Here is a 15,278-nt window from a genome sequence, read left to right as displayed (position 1 = left end):
AGTTTATTTTCAACTTGGATTTTCCACAATGTTCATGTATGAGTTAAAACATTTCTATTTAGTTTAAATTGCTGTTGCCACTTTGTGATAGATAAGTGACTTGTGGGTTGCAGTTTGGGCACTCGGCCTCCAAAAGGTTCGCCACCACTGTCCTAATCTAATGTCCCACGTTGCTAAATTCATGCAAATTTGTCTTCACCCGTGGCCACACCCATTTTTGGTCCATGGACACACCCATTTTTCGGTGCAGGCCGCTCAACATAACTTCTATATTTTTCGGCCACACTGCGTCCCCGAAATCTTTGGCTCTTCTTCCCCACCTTTTTTCCCCAACCCCCCCCCCCCCCCTGGAAAATTTTCTGCGGATGCCCATGGTGTTACATATCTTCAAATTCCCTGATTTGAAGACAAGAAATATATCAAATTGATGGGAATAAAGTTATAGTCAAACACAAGTACATACAGTATATTTACATAGAAGGAAGAATAAGGAAGAAAGAGGGACAGTTGGTAGCCATGCACCAACATGCTGCTGGTGTCATGCACTTTATGTACATAGTGTGCAATGGGTTATACCAGCAATGTGAATGTTGTGTGTGTACGCAGATGTAAGATTTACCAGTTGTTAGTGAAAATGTCCCCAGGAGAGTTCATTCTCACAATATCCAAAAAGTAGTCATATCCTTTCTTAGAATGAGTGTTGGAGGACTAGCATAACACATCTGCCTAACTGACAGTGATTCTTGGGAGTGAGTATTTTGAGAATTGCAGTTAACAAAATCCCCTTTTTTTGTAAGTGAAAAGTGTATTGATGATACTAACTATATTTCATTATGCTGTTGCACTACAGATTTTAGCATTGCTGTTTAATATTGATACAGTATGTCACCTTCAGGATGTTATTCGTTTCTATATTATGGTAGCTACAAGTATAGCTACAAACTAGCTACATAAACTAGTATCAGCCCACAGTGTCACACTAGATGGTAAACCAGAATAAATTATCATAATATCAATTTTCCTGCGCTCCCTATGATATATTTTTTGAATGTGCAAGGTTTAAATAGGTGAGATGGAAAACCTGAGTTGGTAGACATCCTGCATAGTACTTTTTCTTTGTTTGAGGACTGGTGCACACCAGAGCAGTTCTGGAGTGTTTTTTAAAACGCTTGCAGGAGGAAACCCGATTGGCTAAGGAAAGTGAACATCAGAGCGGGTCGTTTTTTCCACAAACGCAAACTCGGGGGCTGCAGATTTTTTTTAAGATTTTTGAGGTGTTTCTGCCTCATTGTTAAAGTATAGGAGAGTGGAAAATCGCTCTGAAAAACACTAGATCAAAGCGGTTTTCCAGGCATTTTTGTTACAGCACCTGTGCAGTAACAGCTTTTACTGTAACAACATATGAAATCTGCAACACAAAAAACGCTGCAGAGGACTGTTTTTAAATGTGTTTTTCATGTTTTTTTTTTTTTTTTTTTTTTTTTTAGAAAAAAGTATAACATATTTTACTTGATAAAGGAAAAATATTGAAAATATGCATGAAAGATGCAAATGCAGAATACAAACACATACCAAAATGCACCAAAAAAATTAAAAAAACAGTGTAGAAAACGCATGGTTTTCTGCACCGCTTAGTGTGCTCCCAGCCTCAAAGTTATTTACTGTCAGTTGACCAAAATCTAAGCAGCTTTACTACACAGCTCTAGCGGAATATAGTATAAGGGCCTGTTTCCACTGCATGCAGATTGGATGCAGAATGGATGCAGAAAAACCTACCCCAATGAATGCCTATGGGAAAATCTGCATCAGAAAAACTGCATTTAGTGGAAGCAGGCCCATAGGCATTCATTGGAGTCAGTTTTTCTGCATCCATTCTGCATCCAATCTACATCAAATCTGCGTGCAGTGGAAACAGGCCCTAGGTGTTTGTAGTGGGGCTTTAAATGTGGTCTTTTTTTTCCTTTATATGCTTTACAGCAAACAATTTGAGGCTGCACAACAGTACTGAAAGACCAGTGACCCAGTGGTGTAGCAATAGGGTATTCAGAGGTTGCGAGTCGCGGCCGCATTGGGGTGCTTGGGCCACAGGGACCCACTAGGGGACCCTCCCTCAACCGCAGTATTAGCTCTCTATTGGTCCTGTGCTGGTAATAATCACTTCTATAGATGTTTTTAATAGTAGTAATCATTAACAAACTGTTCCCCATCCCCTACTTACTACTCTAATACTGTGGCAGTCTTTGGCAGGTTTTGGCGCTACATATCAATTGTTATGTATAGAGTGCTTGGGGGGTCCCACACAAAACTCACACTGGGGCCCAGAGCTCCTAAGCTATGCCACTGCATTGACCAATGGCATATACACAAAACTGCAATAAATTGCCATGTACTGGCAGCACATGTCAATTTTACCAGTAATTAATCAAAATATATAGCATGTGTTGCACAAATGGTGTAGCACATGAATGTTGCTAGTATAAGTATTATTATTGTTATTATTACTATTATCGATTTATAAAGCGCCAACATATTCCATGGCGCTGTACTAAGTATGTTACACATTTGATGTAACATACATTATACTGGCAACGTGCACACTGTGCACATCATTCGGGTTAAGCTATGTAAGTACTCATAAAATTGCCTGCACACACATGACAATTTTACCACGTTTTCCTGAATATGACTCAGGGCCCGTTTCCACTGCAGCCGTCTGCGAGACGCATCTCGGCACTTCCGGATCCGCGGTTACGCTGACGAATTCCATAAACCGTGCCATGCACGGCTATGCGATGCGCACAGATTCGGATGGAAAAGCCGTCCGAATCGCTAGCGCAAGCGATTAGGCCGGCGGCTCCATTACGCCCTATGGCAGAGTTTCCCCCCGTGATTTGCCTGCGGGGAAACTCTGCGGATTCGTTTCTGCGCAAGTGGAAACAGGCCCTCAATGTGTCGTCCCCAGATTATAGGCTGATCTCAATAATCTAATGTATTGGTGGTAAAAAAAAATCTCTAAGTATATGGTAATGGAGAATATATTCAACCCAAATGCATAATTACACCCATCAATATTTTTAGGTATTTTTATTTATTTACCAAGTTGTCATTTTGTTATATTTAAACTTTATTTTACAGTATATGTGACCCTGCAAAGCTTCGCAGTGGAAACTACCAGTATGAGATCATGACAAGGTAAAATTGTACTTGCATCACTTTTACACTGTTAAACTGATATGTGTGTTTCACTTTAACAGAAGGGAGTGTTCCCCGGTTTACCTAGTTTGCATCCATGTAATTAGGGTTACTTTGCATGCAGGAAATTGAGAGGAAATAGCAAAGCCGCACTTTTATCTTATGAGATCAAACGTCTTGACATAACAGTAAACTGTGAGCCACTGTATTTACCTCTTGCCAAACAAATGGTAAAGATGTATATGTCAACTTTTGCATTAGATTACAACAATTCTCACACTGTTAACGCTAATAGTAAAACAAAATGGTATAAACAAAAGCAGGCAGTAGTATGGCAGTGATGTATTAACCACTTGTGCGACCGCATACAGTACACGGCAGACTTCATCTCAGCGATTGGGGCTTAGATGTACACATCTCCGCCGCGACCTCTGCTGTCCGTGCTCCCGCTCACTCGTGCGCACGTTCCCGCACTTTTTCAAGCCGCCACCGGTAGTAGGGAGATCAGTGAATGCGAACCCAGTTCCCATTCATTGATCTAAGCCACCTTATCAATGATCGACGGCTTCAATGAGAAGCTGCAATCAGGGTTGGACTGGGCCACAGTAGTACAGTTTTTTCCCTCGGTGGGCCCCGCCTCCAGGTCTCTGGTGGGCCCCCTCCTTGTCTGACAGAGCTCCAATTGCTGCCTGCAGCACAAAATTCTCTTCTCAGTGTTGTAAAAAAAATCAAATACATACATGGAACTCACTAGCGATGGCTGTGTGACACCCCAGATAACTGGGGGAGCACAAGGTGGACAGATATGGATATGGCTAAAGAAAGTAGTTCCACCTCTGCTTCAATGTCACTTACAAAACTTTATTAAAGGTATATCACACTTTGCATGTTGCTTCTGTATCAATTTAAAATCATAAAACACGCTGCTAGTTGTCTATAGCACAGCTATACATTAACTTCTTTAAAGTCAAGTCAGATGACTTAAAGGTATCAAATGCCACTTCTATTACAGTTCCGCATGCACTGACCCATGTTCAGCAACAATATGGCAGTCATAAATGTTAACAGCGAGCTGTCTGCCTCAACAGAGGCTCTCACCACTCCATTCTATGGTTTTCAGCCATCAGTCGCTAGTCCCTTGCACAGCATTCAGGAACCTTCATCACGTGCAGAGTCCCAGAGATAGTGCTGCCAATGTGGCCTCCCCTGGTGGTAGTCAGCTGATGTGTGTGTGCCAGCATTAGCTCACAGCCGGGGTCTGGTCAGTCTCTCATCCCCTCTTGTGAACAGCCCCAGGATCTGTCCGGCGCCGGACTAACATAGGGGCTCCTGCAGGGAGGACAGGCTGGCATGTGCTAGGCCGCAGCGTGAGCCTCCTCACTTGATACCTTTAAGTCATCTGACTTGAACTTAAAGAAGTTAATCCACAAATTACTGGGGGGAACCCAGGACTCTAGTTGGGAAGATCTGAAGCCCTTTATTAGAGTAGAATTGTGTTTGATGGGATCCCACGTGTGGCAGAGGTGTGATAGTGCTGAGTGCATGAGCCCAGCCGGCTGTGCTATAGACAACTAGCAGCGTGTTTTATGATTTTAAATTGATACAGAAGCAACATGCAAAGTGTGATATACCTTTAATAAAATTTTGTAAGTGACATTGAAGCAGAGGTGGAACTACTTTCTTTAGCCATTCTCCGTGTTGTAATCACTCATGCTGAGAGCAGTGGCGTAGCTAAGGAGCTGTAGGCCTCGATGCAAATTTTACAATGGGGCCCCCAAGCAGTCTATATATAACAATTGATATGACGCACCAAAACCTGCCAATGGCAACTACAGTGTCAGAGGTGCAAGAAGGGGATAGGGAGCAGCTTGTTAATGATTACCACTGTTCAAAGTATCTATAGAAGTGATTATTATGAGCACAGGACCAATAGAGAGGTAATACTGTAGTTGAGGGAGTGCCCTTCGGGGCCCCTTTGGCCCAAGGGCCCCGATGCAGTCGCAACCTCGGCAACCTCTGCGGTCGCAACCTCTGCAAAGTAGGACATTACTTTATATTGAAGGAGGGGACTCTATGCAAAGTTTTGCTGGGCAGCAGTGTCTCTGAATTACAATTCTGCTAAGATGTACATTTGGCCCTGTCCATAATACATCATGACCACGCCCACCTTCCGGTGCATGGTCACGCCCTTTTTTCACTGCAATAATGGGATGTGTGGGCCCCAGGTTGAAATTTCTTTGGTGGGCCCCCAGTGTCCCAGTCTGACCCTGGCTGCAATCATTGCAAAAAAAAAAAAAGTTACCCGTTCATGTATTATTTCCTGTTTCCATAACAATAGTATGCTAACAAGAAAAGAATGAGTGAGGACATCTTGTGGTAAAATAGTAAAATGTCACCTACATACATGTATTTCAATAAAAAGACCTACAAAAAATTAACTCCTTGTCTCCCACACTCTCCCATAATTACCCAAATAAATATTTTGCAGAAAAAAGGCAATTTAAAAAATATACATAAATAGTTACCTCAGGGACGGAACTTTTTTATATATGTATGTCAAGAGGGTATATTAGTGTTATTTTTGAAAATAGAGGGCTTTAAATTAGTGATGAAGGCAAAACTTAAAAAAATGCACCTTTATCTCCAAATAAAATATTGGCGCCATACATTGTACTAGGGAAAAATGTAAAACATTGCAATAACCGGGACAAATGGGCAAATAAAATGTGTGGCTTTTATCCATAGTAGAACATTTTATTTTAAAACTATACTGATCAAAAACTGAGAAATAATGAATCTTTTTCAATTTTTTTCTTATTATTCCTATTAAAATGCATTTAGAATAAAATATTTTTAGCATAATGTACCACCCAAAGAAAGCCTAAATGGTGGCAAAAGAAAAAAGATATAGATCATTTTGCTGTGATGAGTAGTGATAAAATTATTGGGGAGAGAAAGGGAGGAGCGCTGAAAAGTGAAAATTGCTTTGGTGCTCCAGGGGAAAAACTCCTCAGTGGTGAAGTGGTTAATAACCTTTCATTCATTACAACTGATTTATTGCTAGGATGTTGGCTTTAAGTGATACCTAGTTATCACCTGAGCACCCTGAAAGTAATGATGGATCATTGGGGTTGATTCATTAAGCTGCACTGCTAAAGCAGCACAGCTTAAAGAGACACTGAAGCAAAAATGATTGGGGAAAAATTGAACATATGTGTGTGGTACATTGGTCAGATTCTTAAAATGTTACAATCAATCAGAAAAAATGCAAAAATACAAGATTAGCGCTCGTTCCTCAGAAACACCACTGTTAAAGCAGTGGTGTATTATTGTATCGCACAAAGTTCAAATAACAGTAAAATCCAAGTGCTGCAGTTCAGTTTCTGGGTTGTGCCAGTATAAACAATAGATATATGACAGTCACTGCGCTCTTGACATCAGAAAACAGGCATCCACCTTGCCCCCCTATATGAAACCACTCACCAGCAGTTGTGGTCTGCAGACAGACCAATCAGCGCTTTCGGGGTGTATGGCCCCCCGTCGCCTCCCTGGCTCTGCTGCCTCTGGCGTAGTCCGTAATTGATGCGGATCCGTAGTGGTCTCTTGGTCCGGCGTGGTGTCAGCTTGTTGAAAGGAAAAAAGAACACACAGGAAGACCCGCTTCCAATAGTGTGATTCCGTTTATTTAAAAAAAGCAAGGTATATAAAAATAAGTCACTAAGGGGCACTGAGCGATACACTAGATGGTAGATGGAGTCACCTTCTGTGTGGCCACCAGGTACTAGTGAATTCCTCTCCGTGCCGCTACCGTGCGCCCCGTGGAATTAAAAAACTTGCTAGGTACGCCAGGATCTATCGCACCGCTGTAGTCACTGTCTCCAGCGTCTATGCGTGCCTGCGTACTAGCTTGCGTAATACGTCACTCCGTTGGCTCTGCCCTACGCGTTTCGTTGCGTAGCAACTCATCAGGGGCTATCACGGAGTGATATGTATGCCTCCATTTATTGCCTGTCAGGCCGCCATCCAGGAAGTGACTCCTCCCTTACAAATTGAGATAAAACAATACGTGATTCATTGGACTAATAGTATAAAAAGTAATACATGACATCTCATATGTACTGGGGATAGAGTCCCCTGCCTACAAAATAAGCTCATATTTAGCGCAGCATTACCAATGATTATGGCAATATTAGCAAATAATTTCAGTACACTTTAAAAAAATTCATCAGACGTAATCATTATTCACACAGTCAGTTCATGTTATCCCTAGTGATTGTTAGGACACATATGTACACATACGAGTGCAAGTCATCCAACATATAGGTCCCAAAAAGGTCATGATTATAACTGTTATTTAACATTCACAGAGATCAATGGCATTGATCATCAGATCAATGATTATAACGCTATTACTACCAGACCTGTGTCTCCAAGTTAGTACATATAGATATATAATAGCTCTGAAGGTCCTCATATGGGTCCCTTGAGTGACCAATTGACACCATTACCCGATGTGGGGTGCAGGTTGATACCTCCCCCACATGTACTGTATATTGGCCAGGCTAGTTATGATCCTGTGGTGGGTGACAGCCAAGTGTTGGCATCCACAACGCATCATCCGCACAGATCGATGCATCTAAGGGTCCCCCACCGCATAATTAGCATAACCCCACCTACATTCACCTCTAACCATAATGTTATTACTTACATTGGTATCACTGTATGAATGTTTAGAACAATGTCGGATATGGGGCAAGGGCCAGAGATTATAGGATAGACATGCTGAAGGAATTATGAGTTGTTTAGAAAACAATTTAGATCTATGTCGATGTTAAGCCCAGAGGGTTCAAGAGTGTCCAACTCATAGATATTTTTTGTTTCCAATTTAGAAAGTTCCCGGATTTTGTTACAGCCTCTCCATGAGGGCTGCAATTTCTCCAGGCCGACCATACTCATATTTTTCAGTTTACATGAACCATTACCTACAAAATGTCTTGGTACACTATGGTTAGTGTGTCCCTTTTCAATCTTGTAGTAATGTTCTCCCAGACGTTCTTTCAACTCCCTACTGGTGCGCCCTATGTATTGTTTACCACATTGACAGGTCAGGCAATATACCACGAACTTGGTAGTACAGGTAATGAATCCTCTTACCCCGAACTCCCGGCCATTTGCAGTCGATATGACCGATGAGGTCTTTTTGGTGACTCCTGCTTGGCACAATCTACATGTTCTACAGGGGTAAAAGCCATTTTGTTGCCAAGGGTTTTTAGGTCTTTTAGGTGGATTAACACAGCTGGGGTCCAGGTAAGACTTCAAATTGTTGGCCCTTCTATAAATAAATTGTGGTTTAGTGGGCAACATGGAACCCAGCTGTGCATCCGCTTTAAGTATACTCCAATGTCGTTTGACAATTTTTTCTAATTCTCGATACTGTTGGCTAAAGCCTGTTATGAATGGTAAAGAGTTCATATCTCTATCCTTAGAGGTTTTGACAAAGGTTTGATGTCTATCAATCATAGCTACCTGGTTAAGTTGCTCATCAATGTAGGTCGGATCATATCCCTTTTGTACAAAACGCTGTTTCAATATATCAGACTGTTCCAAAAAATCTTTGTGATGGGAACAGTTTCTCCTCATCCTAAGGAACTGTCCTTTGGGGACCGCTTTGACCCAATTAGGGTGATGGCAACTATCTACCCCGATGAAACCGTTACGGTCCGTCGTCTTGAAAAACGTGCGCGTCCAAATTTTGGATATGCCCTTATGCACTTCAAGATCCAAGAAGTGCACTTTGGTGTCACTGACCTCCATTGTGAGCTGTATGTTGAGATCGTTGTTATTTAGTATGGTCATAAAATCTCTTAATTCCTGTTCAGTATTATTCCAGACCAAAATCAGGTCATCTATGTACCTGGCCCAGGTGACAACGGCCATGAAGGCGGGGTGTAGCAGGACCCTCTCCTCCCACACCGCCATGAACAGGTTAGCAAAGCTCGGGGCAAACCCCGCCCCCATGGCACATCCCCTGATCTGCACATAAAAGTGATCTCTATACCAGAAGTAGTTACTTCTCAGGGCGAATTCCAGTAATTGTATTATGAACTCTATCTGTCTGTCAATCATGCCAGTGCGGGCCAGATATATTCTGGATGCTTCCACCCCAGGTCCATGTGGTATATTTGTATAAAGTGACGCCACATCTGCCGTCACCAGCAACATATGGGGTTCAATTTTGATCTTGTCAAATACCTGCAAGGCATGCCTTGTGTCCCTCAAAAGATGTGGCACAAGCGCCACAGCTGGCTGCAGCATGTCATCCAGGTACTGACCCAATCGATGAGTCACCGACCCCATACCGCTAATGATTGGTCTGCCTGGTGGGCACACTGGATCTTTATGGACTTTAGGTACTTGATAGATTACCGGTATTCTAGGGGCCGAGGGAATTAGGTAGTCAAATTCATAGTCATTAACCAACCCTTCACTAAGACCTTGTTTCAGAAGCTCCCTTAACTCACCTAGATAGATCTTTGTGGGATCCCCAGTCAGTTGTTTGTAAGTGGTCGAGTCTCCTACCAGTTTACTCAACTCGTTGTCATATTGCGTGTTGGTCATGATAACTACCCCCCCCCCCCCCCCCGCCCTTGTCAGCTGGTCTTACTACCAGTTGCTTCTCTTGGATAGTCTTCTTTATCTTACTGACAGATTGGTCTGGGTATTTCGTTTTAAGTTCATGTAGATCTTTACATACCATTCTCTTGAATGTCTCCACTGTGCTGCCCACAGGCGCACCTGCGGGGTTAAAGGTCGAGTTATTTTTGAGATTAGTGTGCCTGAATGGATCCAATGGGGTCCTACGAGCTATCCCATTATCCTTGCCCAAAAAATATTTTTTAATATTAAGTTTTCTGACAAATTTGTTGAGATCAATGTATGTATCAAACTTACTCATTTTATTATTAGGGGCATGCTTGAGGCCTTTACTCAGCAAGTGTAATTCTTTGTTATCAAGCCTAACACCACTGATATTGAAGATGCCATCAGGGGTTATTGTCTCCTTCTTTTTTCCTCCCCCTCCTCTGCACCCTCTTCTGCGCCTCGTTTGATCTGTCTCCTTGGAGATTGATACATGCTCAGGTCTTCCTCTTCCCAAGGTTTGTATCTGGGTTTGGGCGGTTCCCATAAAAAAGAAGATGATGATTCCTGATCATTTTGATCTCTAATTGGGTCATATCTATTAGATATGGGTAACGGTCTCCCCACAGGCTCATACGGTCTATAATAAGTTGGAGCATGGGGGTGACCACCCCTTGGACCCCCACCCCTTGGCCTCTGTGGCTGTGGGTCCCTCCAAGTGGGGAGTGGTTTATGGTATGGACTCCCTCTCCCCCTACCCCTGGGTATGTAGCCACCTCTACCTCTTTTGGGGATGGTGCCAGTGGGTAGGCTGATTGCCTGTGCCCTTGGTTGTTGGGGATCTATAGGTTGCTGGTTAGGTAAATTGGCCTGGGCAGCCCTGGCGGACTCTTCCTGGGCTTTGACCTTTTTCCTAATTTGCCATTTATAAGCCAGTCATATCGACTGCAAATGGCCGGGAGTTCGGGGTAAGAGGATTCATTACCTGTACTACCAAGTTCGTGGTATATTGCCTGACCTGTCAATGTGGTAAACAATACATAGGGCGCACCAGTAGGGAGTTGAAAGAACGTCTGGGAGAACATTACTACAAGATTGAAAAGGGACACACTAACCATAGTGTACCAAGACATTTTGTAGGTAATGGTTCATGTAAACTGAAAAATATGAGTATGGTCGGCCTGGAGAAATTGCAGCCCTCATGGAGAGGCTGTAACAAAATCCGGTAACTTTCTAAATTGGAAACAAAAAATATCTATGAGTTGGACACTCTTGAACCCTCTGGGCTTAACATCGACATAGATCTTAATTGTTTTCTAAACAACTCATAATTCCTTCAGCATGTCTATCCTATAATCTCTGGCCCTTGCCCCATATCCGACATTGTTCTAAACATTCATACAGTGATACCAATGTAAGTAATAACATTATGGTTAGAGGTGAATGTAGGTGGGGTTATGCTAATTATGCGGTGGGGGACCCTTAGATGCATCGATCTGTGCGGATGATGCGTTGTGGATGCCAACACTTGGCTGTCACCCACCACAGGATCATAACTAGCCTGGCCAATATACAGTACATGTGGGGGAGGTATCAACCTGCACCCCACATCGGGTAATGGTGTCAATTGGTCACTCAAAGGACCCATATGAGGACCTTCAGAGCTATTATATATCTATATGTACTAACTTGGAGACACAGGTCTGGTAGTAATAGCGTTATAATCATTGATCTGATGATCAATGCCATTGATCTCTGTGAATGTTAAATAACAGTTATAATCATGACCTTTTTGGGACCTATATGTTGGATGACTTGCACTCGTATGTGTACATATGTGTCCTAACAATCACTAGGGATAACATGAACTGACTGTGTGAATAATGATTACGTCTGATGAATTTTTTTAAAGTGTTGAAATTATTTGCTAATATTGCCATAATCATTGGTAATGCTGCGCTAAATATGAGCTTATTTTGTAGGCAGGGGACTCTATCCCCAGTACATATGAGATGTCATGTATTACTTTTTATACTATTAGTCCAATGAATCACGTATTGTTTTATCTCAATTTGTAAGGGAGGAGTCACTTCCTGGATGGCGGCCTGACAGGCAATAAATGGAGGCATACACGTCACTCCGTGATAGCCCCTGATGAGTTGCTACGCAACGAAACGCGTAGGGCGGAGCCAACGGAGTGACGTATTACGCAAGCTAGTACGCAGGCACGCATAGACGCTGGAGACAGTGACTACAGCGGTGCGATAGATCCTGGCGTACCTAGCAAGTTTTTTAATTCCACGGGGCGCACGGTAGCGGCACGGAGAGGAGTTCACTAGTACCTGGTGGCCACACAGAAGGTGACTCCATCTACCATCTAGTGTATCGCTCAGTGCCCCTTAGTGACTTATTTTTATATACCTTGCTTTTTTTAAATAAACGGAATCACACTATTGGAAGCGGGTCTTCCTGTGTGTTCTTTTTTCCTTTCAACAAGCTGACACCACGCCGGACCAAGAGACCACTACGGATCCGCATCAATTACGGACTACGCCAGAGGCAGCAGAGCCAGGGAGGCAACGGGGGGCCATACACCCCGAAAGCGCTGATTGGTCTGTCTGCAGACCACAACTGCTGGTGAGTGGTTTCATATAGGGGGGCAAGGTGGATGCCTGTTTTCTGATGTCAAGAGCGCAGTGACTGTCATAATTCAGAAAAAATGATTGCAATTCTTAACTTGTAAAGATATTTAAAAGTTGTATGGTGTGTGGCCACCTTTAGGCTCTATTCAAACCTGCTTTTTGAAAACGTTTTTGCAGGAGTGATTTTTCCGCGATTTCATGCGGAAAAATCACTGAACAGTGCAGCGATTTTGTGGCAATCGCGTTTAGCGCTTCTATAGCACTGAAACGCGATCGCCGGGAAGTCGCCTGAAAATGGTGCAGGCTACGCATTTGGCGTTTTTGCCCATAGGGTTTCATTACGCTTGCCGAAATCAAGGCAAAACGCTCTAGTGTGAATGGGGCCTTAGGCTTGGTTCAGACATAAACCTGCACATTTCCGGTTTGGTCCAGTCAGTCCTGTCAGTTACGCATCAGTTTTCTATCAGTTTTATCTGACTGGCCCAGGAATGTACACCTTTTATGTGTGAACACACCCATAGAAACACATACAAAACTGATGCCAACTGTCAAAAACTGGACACCTTTGTATGTGTGAGCCAAGCATTATGCTGGGTACACACGTTGCGATTTCCCACTCGATCCGCAGGATCAATCGATTATTTCTGACATGTTCGATCGGGTTTTGATTGATACAGCTGTCGATTTTGCATGTTAAGTATGCAAAATCGACGGCTGTATCGATCAAAACCTCATCGAACATGTTGGAAATAATCGATCAATCCCGCGGATCGAGCGGGAAATCGCAACGTGTGTACCCAGCATTAGCCAGGGTCATACTATCAGTGAAAAGCACAACTTTTTAAACTTAGTATAGCTTGGTAATCTTACTCAGCCTAAGCCATTGTTATCTTTCATGCAGACATTCAGGATTTCACACGACCTCCTAAGGCAAGAAACGAAAATGGCAAGTGAAAACCTATCAAACTGTAGCAAACCACCTGACTTCCAACATACCCTGTATGCCATCACCTACACCGTCATCTTCATACCTGGTCTGCTCGCCAACAGCATTGCCGTATGGGTTCTCCGAAATTATATCAACAAGAAGAGCAAAGCCATTATTTTCATGATCAATTTGGCTTCGGCTGACCTCGCCCATGTATTGTCACTGCCGTTGCGGATTTATTACTACATAAATCACACCTGGCCTTTTGGACGGTTTTTATGCTTATTGTGTTTTTATCTCAAGTATCTGAACATGTACGCCAGTATCATCTTTCTAACGCTCATCAGCGTCCAGAGATACGTCTTCACCGCCAATCCTTTCAAAGCCAAGGACTGGAAAAGGAGGTATGATGTTGCCATCAGCGTATGCGTATGGATTGTGGTTGGCAGTGCATGCCTGGCATTCCCTATCTACAGGAGTTCTGGAATGACAAACTCCACAAGTTGTTTTGCTGACCTTGGCACTTCAAAAATGACTGGTGGCACCACCGTTGGCATGCTTATTGCCGCAGAACTGTCTGGCTTTATAATTCCTTTGACTGTTATTACTTACAGCACTGTAAAGACTCGAACACAACTCAAAATAAATTCCTTAGAGGGTATAAAGGAAAAAGGAAAGAGGAAGGCTCTGTGGATGGTCATGATGTGTGCCTTTGTATTTATCATTTGCTTTACCCCGTACCATATTAGTTTCTTCTTCTACGTACTGGTCGGTTCACAAGCCATCCAGAACTGTGTCGCTCAGAAGATCATTATGGATTTTCACCCCATTTCACTTTGTCTAGCCAGTTTTAATTGCTGCCTGAACCCGATCCTGTATTTCTTTATAGCATCAGAATTCCAAAATGAGATGGTTAAACATGGGTCGTCTGTGATCCGTATGCGTCTTACAAGCAGAGAAAGTGTTTCTTCTATGTCACCCTGACATGATAAGACACTCTTCATTTATTGGCCTCTTGACATAAACGACAACAAAATTGTATTGTTGAAGTGTCTGTGTGTTTATTCTATTATGAAGTCTGTCTAAAATGAGGCAAAATCTAGGGATTTTATTCCTTAAGGTTCCTGAAATGTTTTCCTTTAAGTACCTGACATTTCAGCTGTGTTGCTATTGATACAGCAATAACTTTTTCTTTACTAAATACATTTAAGTGATGTGTATGGGGGGGGGGGGGGGGCAGGGGCGTAGCAATAGGGGTTGCAGAGGTTGCGACCGTATCGGGGCCCTTGGGCCAGAGGGGCCTCGAAGGGCCCTCCCTCAACTACAGTATTAGCTCTCTATTGGTCCTGTGCTCATTATAATCACTTTTATACTGTAGATACTTTGAATGGTGGTAATCATTAACAAACTGTTCCCCATCCCCTTCTTGCACCTCTGACACTGTAGTTGCCATTGGCAGATTTTGGTGCCCCGTATCAATTGTTATGTATAGAGTGTTTGGGGGGCCCCATGTAAAACCTGCATCAGGGCCCACAGCTCCTTAGCTACGCCACTGGGGGGGGGGGGGGGGAATTTAAAGGGGAGGTGTTTCAGGACAATTTTGACCCGGGCCGGAACAAGGTTTTCCAGCACCAGAGGCAGAGATTCTAAAACGTGCCCTTCCCACCTTCCCCCAAATTGTGCCTGGCCCACTATTATGTAGCCCCCCTCCCCCCAGTATAGGCAGCTAGATGTGACCCTAGTATTAGGTAGCTCCCCACCTAGTATGGGTAGCCTGATGTGACCCTAGTATTAGGTAGGTAGCTCCCCCACCCAGTATGGATAGCCAGATGTGACCCTAGTATTAGATAGGTACACCCCCCAGTATAGGTAGCCAG

At 43.2% G+C, this 15,278-nt stretch overlaps 1 protein-coding gene across 2 annotated transcripts in view; it reads left to right on the top strand.

Moving 5' to 3' along the window:
- The window catches only part of P2RY10 (P2Y receptor family member 10), a 31,823-nt gene extending 17,381 nt beyond the window's left edge, over window positions 1-14,442 (top strand). For both annotated transcript variants that reach the window (XM_068249553.1, XM_068249554.1), the window contains exons 2-3: window positions 3,136-3,192; window positions 13,375-14,442. In XM_068249553.1, coding sequence (XP_068105654.1) covers window positions 13,417-14,385 — 969 coding nt within the window. In that variant the 5' untranslated portion in view covers window positions 3,136-3,192; window positions 13,375-13,416 and the 3' untranslated portion in view covers window positions 14,386-14,442. The remainder of the gene's footprint in view (window positions 1-3,135; window positions 3,193-13,374) is intronic.
- Window positions 14,443-15,278: the final 836 nt, after the last annotated feature.

Source organism: Hyperolius riggenbachi, chromosome 8 (assembly GCF_040937935.1).
Source record: "Hyperolius riggenbachi isolate aHypRig1 chromosome 8, aHypRig1.pri, whole genome shotgun sequence".
Lineage (NCBI taxonomy): Eukaryota > Metazoa > Chordata > Amphibia > Anura > Hyperoliidae > Hyperolius > Hyperolius riggenbachi.
Note: the sequence above shows the minus strand (reverse complement) of the source record. Positions and strands in the feature narration are given on the sequence as shown.